The sequence below is a fragment of the Dunckerocampus dactyliophorus genome, chromosome 4 (assembly GCF_027744805.1).
Source record: "Dunckerocampus dactyliophorus isolate RoL2022-P2 chromosome 4, RoL_Ddac_1.1, whole genome shotgun sequence".
NCBI classification, from domain to species: domain Eukaryota; kingdom Metazoa; phylum Chordata; class Actinopteri; order Syngnathiformes; family Syngnathidae; genus Dunckerocampus; species Dunckerocampus dactyliophorus.
In genome coordinates this window covers 8,162,869-8,186,617 of record NC_072822.1, presented here as the reverse complement: position 1 = coordinate 8,186,617, position 23,749 = coordinate 8,162,869, and the positions used below count along the sequence as shown (strand labels likewise).

The following is a 23,749-nucleotide window of genomic DNA, read 5'->3' as shown; positions in this document are numbered from 1 at the left end:
TTTCCAAAAATGACAACCTAATTTAGTTTAGTTTGTTTTTCCTAATATTCCGAATAAAAAAAAAGTCTTTTCTTTAACATTTCAGCTTCATGCTACTAAAATGATGTTATTTTTCCTCATACTAGTATGACGTTATTCTCGTAAAATTATGACTTTTTCTCAGTAGATTACATTTTTTTTCTCTTCCTTTAGATTTAGATTTTTATTTTTGTAAAATTACTACAGATTTTTCTGTTTTTGGTGGGTTTTTTTTAAAGTCCTGCTGCGAGCCAATAAAAAAACAGCTGCGGGCCGCAAATGGCTCGCGGGCTGCATTTTGGACACCCCTGACCTGGACGTAACCCTAAACAAATCCTGGCTCTAAAATCTAACGAATCTTAAGCCTAACCCTTACCGCAACACAAACCCTAACCCTAGCCCAGGGGTAGGCAACCCCCGACCCCTTTCGGTCATGACAAAAAAAAAAAGGTTATTTTTAGTGTAATTATTATCTATATGTTTTTTTTTTTGCTTTGCTTTATTTTATATCTTGGAACTCGAAGTGAAACTTTAGCATAGAATTTTTAGAAATGTTTATAATCAGTGCCGCACGGTGGCCCAGTGGCTAGTGTAGCATATTTGATAGGATAGGTTGCTGACCCCTCCCCTTGCCCAAACCCCAACATAAACCCCTTTTTCTGTAAAATGTTCTAAACAGCATTTTCAGTAAAACGAGGAGAGAAAAAAAACATCCACATCCAAATCTTCATGACAAGAATTTTATTTCCATTTTTTTCTTCATTTTTTAAAATTACATTTTGCATTAAATTAAAGTGTTTTTTTATTCCTTTACAACATACATTAAGCTGTGAATCAGATGTTAAGGAAGTGAAGAGAACAGGGCAAAAAACGTTTGGTGACGTCACAATATTTTACAAGCTTACAAAGGTTTTAAAAAGGTGTCGTTGTCGCCGCCGTCGTCATTGTCGTCGTCTCGTCGCACGTCGGTCGTGTGTGTCGTAGTTGGGGTTGGAGGGGGGCGGTGAGAGACAAAAAAGGCACACACCATAGAAGCTCACTGACCGCAGCAGCTTTTCACAGTCACACCCAATAGAAACTAGATTGAACTGTTTACACTCAACGTGAACATCTACAGATGCTAGCTGTCACATTCTGCATGGACACGGCAACAGAAACAGCCTGGGGTGTTCTCATGCTGCATTCAAGAACACTGGGAGATTTCTGACGCTCTAAAAACGTTTACAATGTTTGTTGGTTATACCAGATGTTGTGCTTGAACACATGACGTTATTTAGTCTACAGTATTTAAAATAATGATGGGGTAATGACTTCACAAATGGTTGTCGGCCATGTTTTGTTTATGTTCAACTGGAACGCTTTGTGTGATGTTCTGGATTCCCAGTTGTATTGAACGCAGCATTCCCCTTACATTGGCTGTGGTTTGAGACAAAGTTGGCTTTCCTCCTTGAGAAACCAAAAAAAACGTTCTACACAAACAGTAAAGGAGTGCTTTGTTGATTTAAGTGTTGGTGGGGGGGGGCAGTGATTGATTCATTTAAGCAAAACGAAACACCAGATGAGTTAGTGAGTTTACACGCCTACAAACTTGTTACCACAAAAAAGGGGCTCATTATTATTTGTTAATATTTGCACAGGAACCAGCCTGTTGATGCTTATTGTCGCTTCCTGGTTAGCGCGTGTCGCTAACGCTACGCCAATTGCTCCACTTCAGCAAAAAAAAAAAAAAAAAGTACAAATAAACGTGTAAATTGTATAAAATACAAAATGACGACACACAGCGAAAGAGCTCATTCATGGCACAGAGATCAGAGATGAAACACGAACATAAACATTGTGTGTGTGTGCGTGTGTGTGTGCGTGTGTAGGGAAACAGAATTACAATAACACCTACATTCTTCTTCTCTTTTTTTTTAACAAATCAGGGAAACATCATGATGTAAGAAAAAAAAGAAAAGACTACAAGTTAACAGCTATTGAAGAAAACACTGTCACTACTTTAGGGTGTAAGGCACAAATTTACATGTGGGGAGGGGGAAAATATGTTTTTTTTTTTTTTTTTTTAATGTTCCTCCCCTAGATGGAGCGATGTTACTGACTCACACACACAGAAAAACCACAGTGCTGATTGGAGGAGCGAAAGGGGGAATATTCCTTTAAAATGAGACGGTCCGTTTGTGGCACACTGGAAATAAATATCTCCTCCTTTTTCTCACTTTAAGTCATTAAGAAAAAAAATCTAGTGGTTCCAGTTTAATGACTTTAAATATGTTTTTTTTTGTTTGTTTTTTTAAATCCCGCTTGATTAATTCATATTAAAAGATCTCTCTGCCCTCTCCCTTGCTGAGCCTAAAAAGTCTTCTCTTCAAAAGCACTTCATAAAAAATAAATACAACAAGCTATTAGTATTAACAGTCAAGTGTTTTCTTTTTCAGTGAGGAATCCTCTGGCCCAGGCCCGTCGAGGCAGGCGGGACTTGATTGCGGGTAACACTTGGAGGCTTTTCACAGTATTCCGACAGGCTTTGTCTTTTTTCAGTCCGAGCTCCCGAGTCCGCCAGCCCTCAAGGTACTGTACACCCAAAAACCCAGCCCTCCCCCTCACCCACGTGTCCTCGAATGTGCTCACCAGAGAGCCATCGTCTCGATGCTACGCGGCGTCGGATCTTCTAGATCTTTTGTCTCAGTAGCGCGTGTTCTCCCTGCTTATTTACATGTTGATATAAAAGAAAGTGTGTTCTTAAAAAAACTGAACTGTACACCAAGAAGAGAACTGAAAGGTGGTCAAAGTAGGCCGACTATGTGCACGAGTCACTGGACTTGACCTTTGTGGACAGCGACACTACGGATGGTTTGGGAGGAACGTCAGGCTTGAGATGTTTGACGCCGCCTCGAGGCAGCGACGCATAGGAGCTCATGCCAGGCTGCCGCGACAGAGACATCCCCTGTGCTGTCATTTGTATGGAGTCCACCCTCTGGGGGGCAGGAGGTGGCGTCTCCACGCGGTTGAAACTGTGATGTCTCGCCAAATGGGAGGAGTTGGACGAGTTGGTGTTGTGCTTCTTCAGGGCAGACGACCCTGAGGCGGAGGATCCTTTCCGGAGCCCGTAGACGGACGAGTGGACCTCCAGGCGCTTGCCCATCTGCGGGACCGCCGGCGGGACGGTGAGGGAGGCTTCTCGTTGGGGGACACGTGGCGGCAGCACCCCGTCCGAATCCACCAGGTTGTGGTGGGGGTTCTTGACCGTCTTGTACTCCAAGGTGGCGCCCTGGTCGTCCATGAGGCCCATGGCGAAGTCGCTGGGGTGAGGCTGCTCCACGTACTCGTGTTGGTGCAGGTGAGGAGGGAGCTGGTGCTGATGCTGTGGTAGAGGCAACACCACCACGCTGGGGATGTGGCCCGGTGACGCCCTCAGAGGCAGGTCTGAGATGACGGGGGAGCCCAGAGACGCCATGTCCTTGGTGCAAGCGTTGATGAGGTTCTGGGCGCGCTCCCACTCGCGGCTTCCACGGCTGGGCTTACGGCGAGGCTGCATGGGAGTAGATTCAGGCGTGGGCAGAACGGCGAGGTCCAGGTGGTGCTGGTCGGCTTTGATGAGCATCTTGCCGTTGGGGGTGAGCCTCCCGTTGTGCATCAGAGGCGTGAGGATGGCCTCGGGGCGGCCATCTTTGGCCTGCGTTTCAAACAGGCCCGTCAGTTTGGTCACGCTGTTCATGGAGCCGCGGCGTGAGTGGAGGTGGTGGTTGTCTTTCTCCTTGCGGCCGGGAAGGTCCAAGTCTCGGCGCCGGTGGTCGCAGACGCAGTAGACGATGATGCCGGAAAAGATGGCGCCCATCGCGAACGCTAGGATGACGGCAATGGCCAATAAGGTGACGGGAACCAGCTGGTCACGACCCTTCTGGTAGCTCTCTCGGATCACACCTGCACAGACAGACAGCCACACACTACTCAACATGTGTCTACCTGCACTACCTCCTGACAACCTCCGCTCTTTTCAGTCATGTTTTCATCAACTGCTCGATTATGACAAAAAACGATACCATATTTCTTGATTCCTTGATTCATCACCATTAGCTTCAAATTGTGTGAGTGACAGGAAGAAAAGCCCTGATTCGCTTGGGGAAAAGTTCTGGTGCCACTTGCTGGTTGGCATGTATAATTTCTAGACCCAAAATAAAATATGCCCCTTCTTTTTCAGACATTTTTCTATAGAAAAGATATCGTTTTGTACACAGAAGCGCTTTATCGGAACGGGACACTTGTCTTTGTTAATAGAAAAGCGAAAGACAACACTGAAGCCTTTTCTTGACAGAAAGGATGTTTTCACGCTTCTCCTCACTGACATCCGCAATCATCTTACAGATTGTTTTCGAAGGTGATCGCCCTTTTCCCAACTGTTTCACTCCTTCCCTGATCAATGAATACATTTCTACAAGCACGTTGTTCAACCTTACCCGATCTTATCCTGTTCTTATTTGCGATAACCTGTTTTTACTCTTTACTTCCTTTTACTCTCGTGCACCATTGGGCGCCATTTTTGGGCAACAAAAGTACCAACAGCTCCTGAAAATATGATTTTTTTTCAAGAAAGCTTGGTCCAAAATGAATGTAGGAAAAATATCCAGGGCGCACTCCAACACTGACTATTAATGCAATGAGCGCCGTGTAAAAAAAATACAAATAAATCCATCCATTGATCCGTTATTTTGCTCAGAGTCATTCAAAAAACTTGCTTTCTAGGAAGAAAAAACAACATAAGTTGTGTCTACTTGGGCTACCTCCCCAAAAACCATAGAAAATGCCAGGGAATTAGAGCGATTAAAAAGACTGTTCTAGATAAAACAATTAGCCATTTCATCACCAACTCACAAATGAAAAATGCTTCATCCCATCACGAGTAAACACCTTTTCAAATTGCTTCGGGCAGCAGCATTCAATATTTCTTCCCTAAAAATCCAATCTCAGAGTGTTTTGATGTGCTGATCACATTTTGAAATCCCTGATAAAATATGTACAACACAACACAAAAAGGATATTAAGGATGCCTGAAATACACCAGAAGCCGTTTCTTCTTAGATGAAGTGGGTGACATTTTATAAAGACGGGACACTATCTGATTAATTAGAGAGAATTTATTAAAGGGGGTGGTTGCAACCCAGCGAAAAGCAGATATGAAGCCGTCTGACATGTTCCTCTAGTGCAGTCCAATGTGCGGCCCGGGGGCTGTTTCTTTATTGGCCCGCAGCGCATTCTAAAAATAGAATTTAACAAGAACACTTTAAAAAAACAAAAACAAAAAAGCATAGCACCAAAAATGGAAAAATCAGTAGTGGTTTTACAAAAATAACATCAAAATATTAACAGAAAAATTATTAAATCTAACAAAAAAAAGTCATAATTTTGCGAGAATAATGTTGCGATATTATGAGGAAAAATAACATCATTTTAGTAACACAAAGTTGAAATATTAAAGAAAAAAAGACGTTCTTGTTTTAAAAGTCGGAATATTAAAAACAAGCAAAACTAAATTAGATGGGGGGAAAAAGTTATAATGCGAGAATAAGGTGAGAATGCTATGGGAATAAAGTCCTAATATTACCAGAAGAAAATGTACAAGACGAAAGTTGAAATAGTTGGAAAATAAAAACAAACAGAACTAGAAAAAAACAGCTGTAATTTTACGAGAATTACAAGAAGTAAAAATATGAAAAGCAAAAATTTCTATTCTAACAAGAAAAAAGTCGCAATTTTACCGGAATAAACTTGGAATATAATAAGGAAAAATGGGAATAAATTCAAAATATAATCAGAATAAAGTCATTAAAGAAAACAAAGAGTGAACAAAGAGTGAAGTTCATACTATTAATAATACACTTGTTCACTTCAAATGCAGTTTTTTCTTGCAATCTACAGTAGATACTGTAACGTCTTAGCATTTCTTCACGTGTTGCTTTGATTTTTCGGTATGTGGCCCTCTGGAAAAAGTTTGGACACCCCTGCTCTCGTGGTCGTGTGAACAGCACCCACGAGCTAACGTACGATAGATAGCCGTGAGCGTGTTGAATGCAGCGATGTCTCATGCTGCATTTCCCTGCTCGGGTTAATCACAGCGAGCCTCAACCGGCAGATTTATGGTGTGTTCACACATGGCCATGCTTCATTTAGCACCATCAGGCAGGTGGTTTCTATCACAGCAAAAAAAATAAAAAAATACTATCTGCTTGCGTGCGCAGCTGCCTTGGTGCATCGGTATAGCGTGACTGTGTTATACGAGTCTCTTTCCACAATAAAATGCCTTGCAAATCTAAGATGGACTTCAAATATGACACGTACGTAGTTAAACATGGCCAGAACCTTGTGACAATGGAGTAGAATCTGGGATGGGAATTTAACTTAAAGCCAACAGTAAGGAATAGTACAACACTGCATGATGTCTTGATGTAAACATTTGTCTAATGTGTGCGGCACTCATATACTCAATAGCACTCATGCGCACGTCACAGTGGAGCAGAAGTAGCACATAGATGTCCTGGCTGGTCCAAATATAGTACAGCACATTAAAGCAAGTAATTTGGGGGTCACCGTGGCAGACTTTCGCTATTATGAGTCAGTGTACCTTTCAAATATTAATGTTCCCGTAAGATAAATTAAATTAACTCAACTAAATGGTGTTATTCAAATTCTAATAATCCATTAGAAATTCAATTATTATTACTTAATATTTTTACATTTTTGAGATTTTAAGCATTTTTTATCATATCGTCATCCTATTAAAATAACGGCCTAAGTCATTTTTTGACAAAGATGAGTTTTTGGCTTAAATCATCTCTTGATAATGCTGGCCACATCTGGTACAATCGCCTTAATGCTTCGTAGAAAGCACCATGCTGTTTATGCCCTGTAGGAGTCCAGTACAAGCTATCATTCCCTGACAACTCCGACTCCTTTTTTTGTGTTTTCCCAAAATCTTTAACATATGACTTAGGCCATTATTTTAAATAGGGTGATGGCATCTACTGTATGCATTACTCAATACCAAATAATCACTACCTGATTTATTATTTAGATTTTTGATCAAAACATATTATTACAATCTCTACATTTTTTAAATTCTAGTATTACCATTTTTGATTTATTTATCATGTCAATCTACTGCCTCTTGGTGAGGGTCTATTTAGATGAGCTATGTTACCAAATATGGTTTCTTGCTCAATAAAAACAGGTGTTAATTGCCCAACCTGAAGAAACATTGGCATACATTACCTGCTTTTGTGTTTTATTATGATCATTTCTTTCTTTCTTGATCATGTCAGTCTATTGCCTCATAGTGAAGGTCTATGTGGAAGAGCTACGTTATCAAATATATATAAAAATATGCAATAAACATGATATTGTCATGGTGTTTTCATAGTTTGCTTTGACTCTTCTGTGTACTTCATGTCTTCCTGATGAAGACGTTGCAATGCCATCCAGCATGGCGCCAGCAATCGTGTCGAGAAGTCGAAGCTGGGATGCACTCGGAGAACATCTCCAGTGTCTCCTCAGCAAAACATTACACAGACTTCCAGACAAGCAGGATAATCTGCTCTCATGGAACTGAAATCCAGACTCAGCCAATAACAAACATCCATAATCCTTGCTGGATGCTCTCTCGCCATTAAGAGCATCCGAAGCCTCTTCTAAGTGAAAAGTCCTGGCCACTGGTTACCATGGGATATCTATCAGCATGCGATGGTCTGTCTAAACATCTCTCTCTTTTCACAAGGTGATGGTGACGTGCGGCTTATCCATACTTCAGTGGGAGCTTAACAAAACATTTTTAAGCCTTTTGCCAGCCAAAACATGGACACGCCTTGCTGAGGAGATAGCGGAGAGTGTTATCTATCTAAGGTGGAGAACAAAGACCAGTAGTGTTGTCCATGCAAACATCTGCTTCACATCTCAGGCGCAACATGAGGGTGGCTCTTCTTATCTTTTACTTTCTTGGCCTTTTCCATTTTCTCCTACTTGTGACCTCTGTGAGCTGTCACCTTTCAAGGCAGGTATGATTCACCTGGCAAACAGATCCGCTTAGCTTGGAGGCTCGTTGCTAGCTTGTTAAAACAAATATTACTGTAGCGCATGTGAAAACAAAGCAGTGGCATTTCTTTATCAAACAGAAGACTTTTCTTGATGGACAAGATTGACTGCTACTTACTGACCTGACTGATTTGAAAGACAAACATTGGTCCAATATATTTCTCTTAAAAAAAAAAAAAAAGACAACCAATATTTTTTTTGACATATTTACATGTACATTTTTTTATTTATTAAAATTATTGTATTACATTGTAAAGCTGTTTCCTAAATTTGAAATCACTATATTTATTTATTTGTTAATTCACTGTTTTGTATTCCAAATAATGATTTAACATTACAGTACATAACTAACTCGCATTTTCTTATTATATTACTTACTATTATTATTATTATTATTTGTGGTCTTCATTATTATTTTGTAAATATCTATTTTCTACATAGATTTCCCCCTTCAATGACATTTTTATTGTTTTGGAATAGAGGGTTCTACTGCCTAAAAATTAGGCATGTAATGTCCATTGCAATAATCCAGGCGTGTCCCAAGTGTCGCGTGGGTACCATTTGTGCCGCTCAGCTGGGTTTTGATTGGCCTGTGGCACATTCTAAAAATATAATTTAACAAGAAAACAAACAAACAAACAAAAACAAACAGCAAAAATAGACAAATCTGCAGTAACTTATAAAAATTAAGTCAAAATATTACGACAAAAAGTAATCTAACATGTAAAGAAACATTATGCATATCGTAATATTATGAAGAAAAACAATGTCATTTTAGTAGCATAAAGTTGAAATATTAAAGTAACAAAATGTTTATTTTTTTAATGTCGTAATATTGTCAGAAACAAAAAAAGTTTACATTTTTTTAATGAAAAAATTTATTTTTTGGGGGGAAAGATACAATATTATGGGAATAAGGTCAAAATACTATGGGAATATAGTCATAATATTGCCTGACAAAAATTGACAAGAAGAAAGTTGAAATAGTTTGGAAAAAACAACAGTAGAAATGGAAAAATAATGTAATTCAATGAGAATAAAGTCATAATATTACGGGAATAAAAAAAAAAAAAGAAAATGAAAAATAACGTAATTTTAGTAGCACAGAGTTTAAATATTATTTTGTATATATTTATAATATATAATATATTTACAAGAAGAAAGTTGAAATATTTGGAAAATAAAAAAAAAAAACAAAAGCTATTTCTGTCTATGAATGACTGCAGTTCCCCTCCGAATGTAAAAAAAACCCATGAAATGCTTATAGTGTCTGGTAAGTGTAAATGCTTGTAGTTTTTGTAGTCAACCAGGCACCTGGAGGTCAAAGGGTACAGGTCAATCGGGCTGAGCGTTTGATTGAAGGAAGCCGACTGTGGTTCTTTGTTGTGGCTTTGAGGAGGTTAATGCCCTGTTAAACCAGGGCTGCATGCCTCTTCCTGTCTTGTTTTTGGCTTAAAGAAATCCTTTCATTCTCTTTCTCCCCTTCCATCGATCACATGACACCCGCATTTCCTGTGAGGCCTTGAGTAGAACATGACAGAAGGAAAACTTTGAAGACCTCCCGCTTTCATTTGAGAAATTGTTTCCCGTCATCAAAGTGAAGGGAAGTCACAGAGGAGCGCGTGCGGGAGCTGTTTACAGCTTTTATAATCAGGGTGGTGACGCCGAGCGTGTTCCTGGCCTCTTTGGGAAGCTTGACAGACTTTTCTAAACTTACATAACACAACCTTGAAGCGATAGATTTCCTGATTCAGTCGTGCTTTATAATCTGTGTTTAATCCGCGGCGCCCCCAGAATGCTACATCAGGTCTTCCGAGGTCCAGATTTGAATTCCACACCGCCTCCAACGATACACACATATCTTCAGATAGTTCACACAGTCAAAACAGCCCTGCATACTTTTATCCCTTCAGACGCCCAAGACGACTTAAAAGCCACAGAGCTGGTCTTTGTGTTGATGATGGGAAAATGTTGAAAAGGAGGAGAGACATCACAGAGGGGTGATGGGGGCGCCCTAAACCTTTGACAAACAGAAAGTGTTAAAACGCAGACATTGTCAGGGAAAATGAATGCAGGTCTCTTACCATGTCTCAAGTGCAGTCACTATAAGGCACTCCCAGTGGACATTGTGCATTCGTTATGTAACAGAGCCGTGATCAAATATATATTAGTTAAGGCACGGCTCATATAAATGCATTCTTATTCTTTTCCCAAATTAATTGATAAATGCTCGCTGTTTCGTGGTTGACAATGGCCTATTATTAGTCAACAAATATTGAAAGACAAGTTATATGTCGCATTCTAGTCACTAGATGTCAGTGATGATGCAAAACATTCATGAGACATGACATTAGATTAGATTACGTTCACACTGTATGGAGCCAGCCATGGCATGCCCGACATGATGGAGTGAAAAAAAAGTTCTCCTCCCATCCCGTGTGGAAGTGGTAAATTTTTGGCTTCTTACTTTGTTCTTCTTCCCCATTCTGTTTGAAACCCTTTCTTAAGTTTAGAATAAGTACATTAGAAGTTAACTAGTTAGCTTAAAGCCGTGGCCGTCTCTTGTGCACCTACAGTGATCCCGTAGTCTGCACATGAGGAATGTGGTGTGGACAAAGAATAATACGAGTGTAAAGGTGACTATGGGGGTGTTATTTTATGTCTACAGGGCTCTAATCATAAAGTCATAAACAGATTTTGTATGCTCTAACTATGAAAATATTCAATTTATTATAGAATCCTACTTCACAGAAATTCACTTAACGCAGTCGGGTCTGCAACCAATTAACCGTGATAACTGAGGGATGACTGTAATTGGATTTACATTATTTATTATGGAAAAACTCGAGCGTTTGTTTCAGTTAGAGTCGGACTGTCTGGAACAGATTAATGACACGACCCAAGGTTCCACTGTATTTAGTTTCATTGTTTGCCTATTTGTATGTTTTTACCATCTGGCTTTTTAATGAGCACTGCATCAGGACAAATGATAATCAACTGCCAAAAAATCCCTGAGTTGTAAAGAATATAAACGTTAAGTGTTAACAGAACAGAACTCCTCTGTGTTCTAATAATGTCGTGAAGATGACATCATAAACAGTGTAATACACTGAGCCTGATCATTTTAGTGTGTGGCAAAACTTTGTTCAAGCACTGTGAAAAGTGGCGTTAGCTAGGGTGACCACATTTTGATTGCCGAAGAACTGGGTTATTCGTTCCGGCAATGAGATACTCAAATGATACTTAAAGTTTACTCAAAGATGCCTTCAAATTTCAATGCATTTAAAGTACGCCTCCTCTGTATGGATTGGTAATTGTTATATTACAAATACTGCCTATCTCCAAAGATACACATTTTAAAGGAAGAATGTTCAAAAACAGAAACACAGGAATCTGAGGTCAAGATGCTTGTTAGGTTGTGGAATGGAACCAATATTTTCAGGAAAAATGTGCCTTCTAAAGTTGCAAAAACTTGGCAGTTTGAACCACAGTTGTGCATGATGTCCCCAATTTCACAGGACTTTAACTCGGCAAGCCTCAAAGGATTAATTCTGTGCATGTTTTACTTCTTCTTTGGCTCGCACGGCAGCCTCTCAGGGATAACGTCACATGCAGCAGAGTGCCCTAACGCTGGTCAATTTAATGGCGCAATGATAGACAGTGAAAACCAGGACATTTTCATCACTTAAAAAAAACAACAAAAAACAGGACATGTCAGGACAGGATGTGAAAACAGGACATACCGTGGGAAAACAGGAAATGTTCAGGAAAAACAGAACGTTTGGTCACCCGGTGTTTAACATCATTGCTAGTGATAAGTTAACAGGCGGTTAAGAGGGGTCCTGACTGGTCCACCAGCATAAAGACCACCGACTAAGGTGATCTGAAGTTTCCATGGCAACAACAGAGATGCTAGTCTTCCTATTCCAAGCCCGTTCGAATCATTTTCCAGCTGTTACTTTAAAATGAAATAACACAGCGTTGTTTTAATGACACAATTGCAGCTTGCGCGCATTTAAGAGGCACTCACGGCGATGTTGTTATTAAAAATGAAAGGCAATACAAAGTCAGCACACTGTGCGTGTCTGCATGATGACAAGCCATTTATAATTAAAAGGCCTAATCGTTTAATTGTGCAGTTCTGCTACTGACACAAGTGCACTAACCTATGCACCGCCGTACAAGCACGCTGTTGTTTTTAATCACCACACAATCTGCACTCATTAATTAGCAGTGGGAGTAGGTGATTGTCTTTAAGTAACACTTTCAGTTACGTGTGTCAGGACACAACCAATTACGGAGGCTACGTTCAACATACTACTTATACTTCAATACTTGTGTGCTGCTTGTACTTATTCACTCTGCATTGCTGGTAATGCATTCAAGTGCAATGTTCTGTAATACTCCCGTTAACTGAATGATACCTGATGTGAAATAATCAGCAGTCTTGCACTGTCGATTGCGAAGGGAGAAAAAAGCCTTTGTTGAAGGCAGCACTAAGCATAACCAAAACACACAAATGGAAAAAGTAAGCAGCATATTTAAGCGGTCCCTTAGAACAATAAGCTCATCAGAGGAGGAAATTGCAGCTGACGTCAGTCGAGGAAATACCTAACATCAAGACAAAAACAAAATCTTTTGTTTTTGCCATGACACACAATGAGCCATGGATAATTCAATGGCTGCACACAAGACCCTGTGAGATTTTGACCATGAAGAAGCACTCATTGGAACAGTGGCAAGTGCGGTCTTATTTACTGTGCTTTGATGTACAGTCACGTTCTAAGCCCCTTATATTGTTCCGCTCAAAGCAGGGACCCTTTTTAAAGGTGCACACAACAAGTCACAGATATTACATTACATTACATATCACGTCTTCTGAATGCCTTTTATTTGTATGTTTGTTACATTTTTATGCTTGAAAATGCTTAATTTAATATATATATATATATATTTGTAACTCATAATAGGCTGTATTCAACCGCGAAACAGCAATCATTTGTTAATTACTTTTGTGAAAAAACGCAATAGAGCGAGAGCTCGATGTTCGAACCGTGATGTAGCGAGGGATGATCCATTATTTCCTGTGGGACTTTTTTCTTTTATTAATATATACAAATTCATATTACGATTGTTGGAGGTTGAGCGATGACCCGGTCCGGCGGGGCAGCATGTATCCCCAGGTTGGGATCTCACTGCCAAGCTCACTGAAATTACAATTAGAGTGCAATCTGTGCAGACGCCTCTTTTCTTGCAAGATTAAAGAGGTGATTTGAAATAAATACGCAGGTTTCTGGTAGGTTAAATAGCAAGCAACAATGTGCATCATAAGAAGGTTTTTGACAGCATTCAGGTTGATTACTTACTGCTAACCTTTAAGATCGACATCAACCCACCAAGGAGGATGATGATTCTGAAATGTTCCCGCAGCTGGGCTTCCGTGTAAGTGAAAAATAAATAAGACATCATCTTGCACTGTGAGCAAGGTCACACAGTCCCCTGATGTGCATCAGCAACACACAGCTGTCAGTAGACTGAATTTAATGGGAATTCCTGACGTTTTTTTGGAGAATAACTGGGACTTTTACGCAAAGGGAAAGAGGTATTGGCAGTATGCTGTCATGTCTGGCATTGTGCAAAACTGGGTAGGTTTTATGTTCACTGAGCTTGTCTGGCATGGCAAATTTCCCTGCAAACAAACAATAAATGCAGCTTGAATCGCTCATCAATCCCACCATATCTCAGAGAATATTCATTCCAAACAAATCAAGCTGTATTCAAGCTGTATAATATGTTTTCTTTGTCTTCCTGATTATGTTGATGAGATTTCTGAAACTGATTAAAAAGATATCTTCAAGGATTTTTAAAATGTGGCAGACCAGGAATATAGCCCCTCCGCTAATACCTGGAAAATTGATTTTCCGGAGCATATTTGGTGGAGTTTTCTGTACACCCCAGACACTGCTTAGAAATAAAAAAGGATTAATTTTGACTTTGGCATAACTGAAGCCAGTTTATCAGGTCTAAAATATATATATGTTGTTCTTTATTTTTCTGTAGCTGCTGTGCCTTCACTGAAGTCTCCTGGCGCCTTCCATTTTTAAAACCCTGGCTTTGGATTATGCTAAAAAGTTACCAGGATCCTTAGGAATGGTGCTGATGATTGTGTTTCTTCATAACGGCCCGATAGGATAAATGACAACAATTCTTTTCAAAACATTAAAAAATATATACAGTATTAAAATAGAAGATTTAGAAAAAGCGCCATACCTGAAGTTTTCTGAGAAGAGAAAGTTTTCCTGGATAAAACTAGAAATGCCTGACTGTGAATGACCGCCACGTACCGCAGTGGACATTCTCCAATTGTTTATGTATATGTACAGTTATTACCATAGTTGGGAACTTCAATAATTCATTCAGCAGTGAGAGAAAAAATGTCATAACTTCATCAAAGGATGGTGAGATTACTTGTACAAAATTTGAACATGATTCAAATCAAACTGTGACCTGTTCACGACAAAAAAAACATGGTGGATGTACGATTAGAAATCTAATGTATAAAATTATACTCATAGCTATTTTTTTGTTGTATTGACTCATAAGAAATAAAGGTGGACAGCTTTTCCTCCCTTTCCCAATCCACTCTAACACTACCCTGCACCGTGCACCGTGCATTTCGTGCAGTTTCTTCTTTTGGGTTGTCATGTGTTCATATGTCTTTTTCTTTTACCTCTGCAGTTGTCACCGCCGCATGACGGCCTTTGCCTCTGAACTAAATCTTTATCATGCATGTTGTTTTCTTTATTTCCCATGTCTCCCGCTCCTCTCTCCTTGCCCCCACACACTCTCCCACCCCGTCCATCTCCCATGGATAGCTGCTGTAATGAACCCATAAATTGGAGCAACACAGTGGCGGCTACAGGTCGGGCTGGGGAAGGTGGATATAAGGGGTGGGCGAGTAGAGGATGAGGTGGGGGGAGGTTTAGCTAAGCCTTGACAGGGAGAGAGTCGGAAGAAAAGGGGAGAGAGTGGAAAGGTGGGGGAAGCGGGTAAGGATTCATTTGGACGGGGAAGAGCTATGAGTCTTGTTGGAGAGGGGACAGTCTACGAGGGCAGGAGCAGGAATGAATGGGGAGAGGGGGTGTGATGGGGGGGTATCCATAAATTGGTTGAGGAATCACTTGGCGCTATAAAAGGTACAGCCTTGGAACATGCCATCCCTGTTGGATATGTTGGAAGGGAGGCGGGGTCACAGTGGCAGGAAATGGCGAGGTGATGGGAGCAAGGGGGGGTGGTTTGAGGTAAGGGGTCGGGGTATGTACGTGTATATGTGGTGGGAGACGACGTGGCAGACAGGCACACAGACAGACAATGGTACAATGTACTGTGAAAAAGCCACCTAGCAACAGCAAGGGCCTCCCCGATGCCAGAATGCCGGGAGGCTCGTTAATACTCACTTAATACTCACTTTGCAGCGCTTCTAATTACAGTGGCGGCTTTGGCCTAATAATAATATTCATTAGGAGATAAGATCATGCGACGTTGCCGCACGCAAATGGAAAAGTTGGAGATTAATTTCGTTTAAATCAGCAAATTATCTGGAGAACGGCTCCCGATAGGAGCTGATACACTTGACTCGAACTAAAACTTTTAACCATGCATCGGCACTATTCACTTACAGGCCACAACATTAGGTACGGCTGCACAGTCTAATGACATCCGATACATACATCCATCGCTACATTGCGGTTCGAACCTCGCTCCCTCACTCGGTTTTTCAAACAATTACTTGATAAATGACGCTCTTTTGTGTTTGACTACAGCCTATTAATAGTCAAAAATATACATATTTAAGTAAATTGTAAGTATTCTTTGTCCAAATTAAGCATTTTCAAGCATAAAAATGGCAAAATTAACTAAAATACAAATACCGTATAAGCCATCAAACTGCGAGATGCGAGTGTGTTCGTCACAAGCCCAAGAATGCACAGGCGACACTGCGCAGGGATACGGCTGGAGACAAATATAACACAGAGCCACTTGTCAGGTCTGATTTTTTTAGAGTAGGCATTTCTATGCTGCAAACGCACAACTCTTTTGAATGCATACTGTTTTGAGAAGCCAAACGCTTTACTTAAATGTCCCAGCAACTAAGCGGAACTATGTTCCTCGTCACGAAAATCCGACCAGAACTAGACTCACAGAATCAATAGGGGGGTAAGTCACTGTTGATGCAGTACACTGCTGATGGGGATGGCATACAAGTTCATGTCAAAATATCTGAACTATTCTTTTAAAACCACCCACCTGTGAAAGTAGTGTTCTACATCGGTCACTAGGTGTCAGTAATTGCTCGGTGAGACCACCACCTAAGCACCAGACATGACCAAGCAGCTTGCACAATAATAATAACATAATCATAATAATAATAATATAATAATAGCAGCACAGGCTACTGTTGCAGCCATAGCCCACAACAAGCCAAAACTCAACTCTGAACCCCCAACGTCACTTCCTGTTTGCCATAAATTCTGCTCCCCTACAATGTAAACTGTTTTAAATGGCTTACTTTCTCCGATTATTTATACTATATTGGGGAATACGAATCGAGGATCGTAAACAGGTTTTTCTATGCTTTAACTATGAAAATATTCCATTCATGAAGAAGCAATCCTACTTCGCAGAACCAATTAGTCGCGATAAACGAGGAATTACTGTGCATACACCTCTCACACAAACTACAACCACTATAAGAATCATATATTTAACCCTATTTAGGACACTTGCTCAAATACTTCCTTGTAAATTAACGTTTTGACCAGAAAAAATGAAAAATAAAGATAAAATCAATATTTATATCCACATTATTATTGTTATTATTAGTATTATTAACTAAACAATAATAATAATAATAATAATAATAATAATAATAATAATAATAATAATAATAATAGGACGTATAGATAATAATTTCATTAATACTTTTTCAATATATAACATATAATAGCTTTTTGCTGACTGGCTGAGCATTATTGTCCCTGTAAACGCAGATATTTTTGATAGACCTTTGTGCCTCATTAAATTGTGCATATGTACCTACTAAGAAGACCACTGAGTGTATTTTTTTCCTTATTCCTCCTGCTGCTGCTTTTTTAGAAAGCAGCCTTGATGGTTCCTTTTTTTTCCGGACAGAAGGAAATTGCTGCATTTCTTTGCTCTGGCAGGAGATTTTAGAGAGTTTGCTGGAGTTTTTCCACAGTACAGTTGATACCTGAAGGGCAACGGGAAGGAAGAAGAAGGCAGGATGGGAAGGAGCAGGGGGAAATGCATAGCGTTGACTGCGGTGCTCAATTTGCCATGCTGAGAAGCTGGATTTAAGCTGCACGGAGGCAAAACTGTGCATAATACCATCAAAGCAATCAAGGCTTGAAAAAGTCAAATATATAAATAGCCAAAAAACAACAATCACAACAAAAAAGACTTGAAGCCATGCAAACATATCCAGAATTTCTCACACAGTAAACCAACAAGTAACTCAAACAAAGTCCACTGTAGCTGAGTCTTATGAAGAAAAGAAAAATAGTGTAGAGCTGAAATCAAATCACATTGCAAAAGTGGCACATGAAACAAAAACGATGATCATATGATCATACAGGAAAAATAAAACAGCAGGAAGCTTGTTTGAAAAGATGAGGCCCGGTTGAGGTTACCTGAGCATGCTTGGCTGGAGTGCCACACAAAACACACCTCCCTTAACCTAGAACTTACGGTATCCTCTCTACTATTTCATGTGTGGGACTCTTAAAAGGCACAGCTCCAGTGATACACCTGCTCAGGTAACAACAATGTGATGCTGGCTGAGGAGCATGCTGTCTGACATCTCCTTTGTGCTTGGATCTACCTGCTTACTGCTTCCAGCTGACTTCCTGCAGCCTAACTATAGACTCTATATCATATTTGATCATGTAAGGGGACATTATACTGTATGTTTACCATGGTTTTTAATGATGCAGTGATGTACAAATAATAGTCATCATACAAGTTATATCAGGAGTCTATCTTCCCAGGGATCATATTCATTAGGAGTGGTATCGAAAGCTTCACGTCCCCCAAATTGTATTAATTATTGTTCAATTATTGTGCAATAATCCTGTCGCTGGTAAAGGATTGCAGTACAGCAGAGGTGTCCAAACGCTTTTCACCCAAGGTTGGATGCATATAAATCCAAGATGTGGGGGCCACTTTTATTACATTGTACTTCTTCACCTATTTGTTTATTAAACTCACAAAAATCTGTCCAATGTAAGCGAAAATATGCTAAGCAGTTAAATATATTTAAAGACAAAAACAGGCCAAAGCTCAGCTTCATCCTTCGTTGCGTTATTGCAAATATTAATATAAAGCACATATTGTTGGATGTATAGTTTCAACAGTTCATCGTTCTATAATGTTCTATTGCATGCACTGAGGCATCACTCACAGTTAATATTAATATCAATATATAAATATTAAGGCTTATATTAATATTGTATTTTTTGCTTACCAATAATTATTTCTATTAATTAATATTCAATTTTTTTGCCAGGCCAATAAAATAACAAATGGCCCCCGAGCTGGACTTTGGACACCCCTGCCATCCCCACCATCGACCAACTTTTGTGTTGTACTACAAAACTTTATGTACAATTTTATCATGTGCAATTACATTAAATCAAATTAAACTAAACTTTTTTGTCTGATTAATGACAGAGCTGCTAATATAGTTAGCAGTGTAAGTTCTATTTTATGTACCGTAAGTACTTTGCAGGTTTAAATTTGCGTGGTCAAATCAGGAGCCCAGTAGATGTTGACTGGTATTTAATTGAAGATGTTTGTGGTAGCTGGGGTCATATTATTTTCTATTGTTATTGTCAGCACTCTATTGTTAGCCATTTTCAGCCAATTTTCCTCATTTTGCGGTATCCACGCTACCCTAGTGGGGGCCTCTAATAGGTTTGTTAGCTAAGGACAAACATGGATGAGCCTCACTGCGTCCCCACCTCACTCACTCACTGTCATTTATCCAGCGAGCTGTCCTTGAGACGACGCAGCATTTGGCGGGTTGTTAAGGCGGGAAGAGGAAAAAAGGGCGTTCAATGTCACGTCACCGTGACACAGACGGCGCTGGAGCCATCTTCAGCAGGAAATAAATACATTGTCGGCGTAATGGACTGAATATTACATCTCTTGTGGGACATTAGAGTCTGGGGATGATTAATTCCCACAGGGCATATGTGTGTGTGTGTGTGTGTGTGTGTGTGCGTGTGTGTGTTTGTGTGTGCATCCTAATGAGCAGTGAAGGTGTGTTTGTTTTGCATTTTGTAAGGAGGGGTTACGTGCGAGGTGTGAGGCAATTTGTCCCCTAGAGAGAGTGATCCACTGTCTGCACACCTCGTCAGCTGGAAGCAGCCACACAGCCGTAAATCTCAGTTACACAAGCCCCCTCTACCCTCTTCCTCCCACCCCTGCCACAAGTGACAGTGGACCAACAGCGTTTTGTTTTGCGTTCCAAGGCTTACCATCAACTTCGGGTTGAGTCTGAGAGGGCACGGCCATGTAGGGGTCCTCCCCTTTGTCTGAGCTCATAGGGGGGTCCTTGCGCTCCACCATGCGGCCCCGCCCCAGGGGGCCCTCGGCGGCCTCGGGTAGGGCCGGGGTGGGAAGTGAGAGGGTATGGTGGTGATGGTGGTGGTGACGGCGGCCTGCCGGACACAAGTCAGGTTAACAGGATGCGGTTGCAAAGGGAAAGGGTCTCGGTACGGGCGTGACACACGCATACTTGTAGTTCCCTTCTCTGTAGAACACAAGGGCAGCTGCTTGGCTATGACAAAAGTGTTTATTGCCTGGAGACCCAGTGAGCAACTCATTAGCAAAAGTGTCTCTCAGCATTGTCACTTCCTTCTTGTCCGCCTTGCTCTTGTTCTGACTGACATGTCAAGCTCAATCGGGCCTGTCAGAATGTAATCACATTTCTCCACAATCACCAGAGGGTGCAAACCTTTGATATATGAAGGACGACAGACTGGCTCTTTTTCTCAATGCGCACCTGTCGAGCTGCTTTTAAACAAAACCATGAAAGCGCTTCTAACCTCACGTTTCTTTTTTTTTTTTTTTTAATCTGTAGGATTCTGTATAACGTCTAACTTTTGAGTTTATTTAGGAGGGATGTTGCTCTAAGTTCCTTCTCTCCCACTGCTCCACTCACACCACAAAGCTAAAGCAGATTTTTCCAACATTGTGCTTTATTTTTCAGCAAAAAATTCCTGAGTATTAATATTAAAATTCATCAGAAGGTTTAGAACGGAGCGCAGATCCAAACAACCACTGCTTGGCCAAGGAAGGATCCATTACATTGTGGGTACTGATGCAGGATTTGTTTTTATTTTTGCTACTGTTAAAAGTAGTGCAAGTAAATACAGGAGGTGGGGATCAATGGCAGTCTTCAATGTGGCTCTGATCTACTAGATTAAATTAAAATGAAAGGAAAAGTTGATTTTGATCAAAGACGGTTGTATTTTTAGTTTAAAAATGAACAATTCAGGTAATGTTGGACCAACATAACACTTTTGCATTGTACTTTATATCTGAACAGCGTGACATGAAAATAGTAATAAACTTTTTTGAGTGAGAATGCGGCCTTGGCAGAGGTAGAATATATGATGATACAGCAGAAGTAAAACGTCAAAGGACAGGACATTTTGACAAGTTCAGACAAAATTTTAGGGTAAGCTATGCTTAAAAAGTCAAACAAAACTTTAAGATTTTGTTGTTGTCACATTTTTTCTTTGGCTTTTTGTGTTTTTTAAAAAGGGTACGCTACTAGTGATTAGTGGAGATGAGAAAATTGTGGTGATAACCATAGAACAGGAAATGGAACTTACGGTAAGTCTGGGACGAATTAATTCACTTTAAATTATTTTTAAAGGGAAACTTTAAAAAAAAGACAACTTGGAAGTCAAGTATTTGACTTTGGAGGTTCCACTGTATTTTGTTAGCAACCGGGCAAAATATGCAAATGTGAGGCACTTGCAAGAGGTGGCGGGCACGGTGCTGATCTGATGTAGAGATTCTAGCCATTTTATGCATGAATATGTATCACAAATCTGAGCTTGTTTATTTTCCAACCACCCTAATCACATTAGCATCCTAGGTGCCCACTTAAGCCGTCCTTCTCAATTTGGCATCGGCTCCACATTTCACTTAATAGAATGAAGCCTTTGTAGGGCTCAGCTCACTAATTTTTACACGCTCTTAACACGGAGATGACAGCAGTGTGTGAGCCGTGTGTGTGTGTGTGTGTGTGTGTGTGTGTGTGTGTGTGTGTGTGCACCAGCAGATGTGTTTCACTTTGTGTTTATTCTTGTGTTTAAACAGGGAGGAGGTGTCATTCCAAGGATGGTGGGGACAACACTGAGGCTGCTGGTAAACTAGCACACACCCTCACAACATCACCCAGAGCCTCCTCCGTGTGGCATGGCAATCATTAAAATGATTTATTTAACTATTGGCCCAAGGCTGAGAGATTAGTGTGACAGGCCTATTTTATAATTCATCCCCCCACCGCCAGGGGAAGTGCAATTCAGGCAGATGACACACATATATATGTAGCGAGCGAGAGAGAGCCTCGGAGCTTCTCCACGGATCAAAAAAAAAAAAAAAGCCACAAACTGCCGTCGGATGCACACCCTCTTTTGCTTTTTTTGTCGCTCTCTACAGATGAAAAGCGAGGTGACGATGTCTAGGCTGGAGAGTGGAGAGGAGGCATTTATTTACTGTATCTACAAATCCATATCAAGCACTGCCACAGCCACTAAGACAGGCCATTGTGGTTTGTGTGTATATGTATGTGATTTATGTGTTTATGGGGGCACAACCAGATGCTATTTCCACCACTCTTGACCTCTAGCAACAGGGAGAATCACAGCGGGATGACCACCACACTGGAGGATGAGGAAGGAGGGCTGGGATGACATCATAAAATTATACTTGTCACTGCGTATGGATCTGACTGTCTTAATCGTGTGCCTTTACAAAGATAATAATGCTCACTTCTGATTGACGCTGTCAGCGAGGTATTCATTTAACAATGCAGCAAGTGCCCCAGAGGTCATATTTTTATGAAGGTGGCCAACTTCACAGACCTCTAAAAGCACAAAATGTCAACGTTAGAACCACCATCTTGGAGGACGTCATGCAAGATCCCAAAAGAACTCAGCATCTCTTTCGCTTTTTTTTTTTTTTGGCAACAATTTCATTCCAAAAGTTGGATTCGGCTTCGCAACAAGCATTTCAAGAGAAGTACTATGGAGTGACAGAACTCACAATGTAGTAAGACTCCAGCGTCGCCATACGTTTTGTGTTCATTGTTATTGTTCTTTTTACACCTGTGGGACAGGTAAGAATGCTCAAAAATGATGACGCACCTTCACATTGATGTATTTTTGATCGTTTTTACAGTCAAGATTGGGTCCACTTCTTTCTACACTTGATTAAGGACAGTTAAGGATGATCAAATCTGCAACGCAACTCACATTTGCATCACATCTTGGTCATTCATTTGGAAAGTTAAGACTGTTAAGAGCGTTTCATTGCGTTTCTGTTGACACTTGTATGACAGTTAAGAAGGTAAAACATCGGTGCATGAGTCACCTTTGCATTACATTGAGGTCATTTGTCTTTAAAGTGCTTTTATGTTTTACTTTCAGCAGTGGTTAACTTCCTTTTACGCTTGTGTGGCAGTTGAAAATGTTTCACTGTTGCTAAAAACAATGCCTCTACAATTAAAAAAAGGGTTCATGAGGGCGACAACACTGCTGTGCACCCACAATAATCATGAATATCTCTCTGACAGTGTCAATCAAAAAGGAGCATTATTATCTGTCAGTGGTCATGATATAGTATAGCAGTATGTGGGTGCATGAGGCACACTGTAGGCCAAGGGTGTCCCAACTTTTTCTGCCAGCGGCCACATATGGAAAACTTTAGCGATGCGAGGGCTACTTCCATACTTGTCACCTTTTAAAAAAAGAATTAGATACAAAATGTCAATCCAACACAGGTCAAGATATGCAAAGCTGTAAAGTATATTTAAAGAAAAAACAAGTTCTATCTCGACTTAGTGTTGCCAGAACAAATTGTTATTAGTGTGACAGCCTGTGACATTCAACCATGTTTTTATTCGTCAGATTCCGCCTTTTTCCTTGGAACATTTTAGGATCTTTCTCTTCAGTGCATGGACCTAATTCGCCTTTGTGCGGTTGTGATGCTGGAAAAAACAAGAAAAAACAAGCTGCCGCCCCCATATGGCCCTCGGGCCAGACTTTGCACACCCTTGCTGTGGGGTTTGCTGCTGACATACGCTCATGTTGTGTGTCTGTCTGCATTATGTCTCCTTTCTTTTTAATCACATGACATGAGAGATGTAATCATTTTCAGACATCTTTTTTCCCTCCCCGTTGATGTTTCTTGGCCATCAGGGCCTTTAACTAGCAACAACCAGATCCATCCAGTAAGTGATGCAAAGGTCAGGGCTAATCGATGCGATTGCAGAGGGGATGGGGGGGGGGTGTTAACATAGGGGGTGACAGGCTCTAATAAAATCAGAATCATGATT

At 40.5% G+C, this 23,749-nt stretch overlaps 1 protein-coding gene across 3 annotated transcripts in view; it reads right to left on the bottom strand.

Annotated features, from left to right (window-relative positions):
- Positions 1-744: 744 nt before the first annotated feature.
- The window catches only part of sema6a (sema domain, transmembrane domain (TM), and cytoplasmic domain, (semaphorin) 6A), a 144,924-nt gene continuing 121,919 nt past the window's right edge, over positions 745-23,749 (bottom strand). For 2 of the 3 annotated variants that reach the window (XM_054773681.1, XM_054773682.1), the window contains 2 exons: positions 19,656-19,838; positions 745-3,939 (listed from right to left, as the gene is read on the bottom strand). In XM_054773681.1, coding sequence (XP_054629656.1) covers positions 2,816-3,939; positions 19,656-19,838 — 1,307 coding nt within the window. In that variant the 3' untranslated portion in view covers positions 745-2,815. The remainder of the gene's footprint in view (positions 3,940-19,655; positions 19,839-23,749) is intronic. The other variant, XM_054773683.1, reaches the window with a different exon arrangement.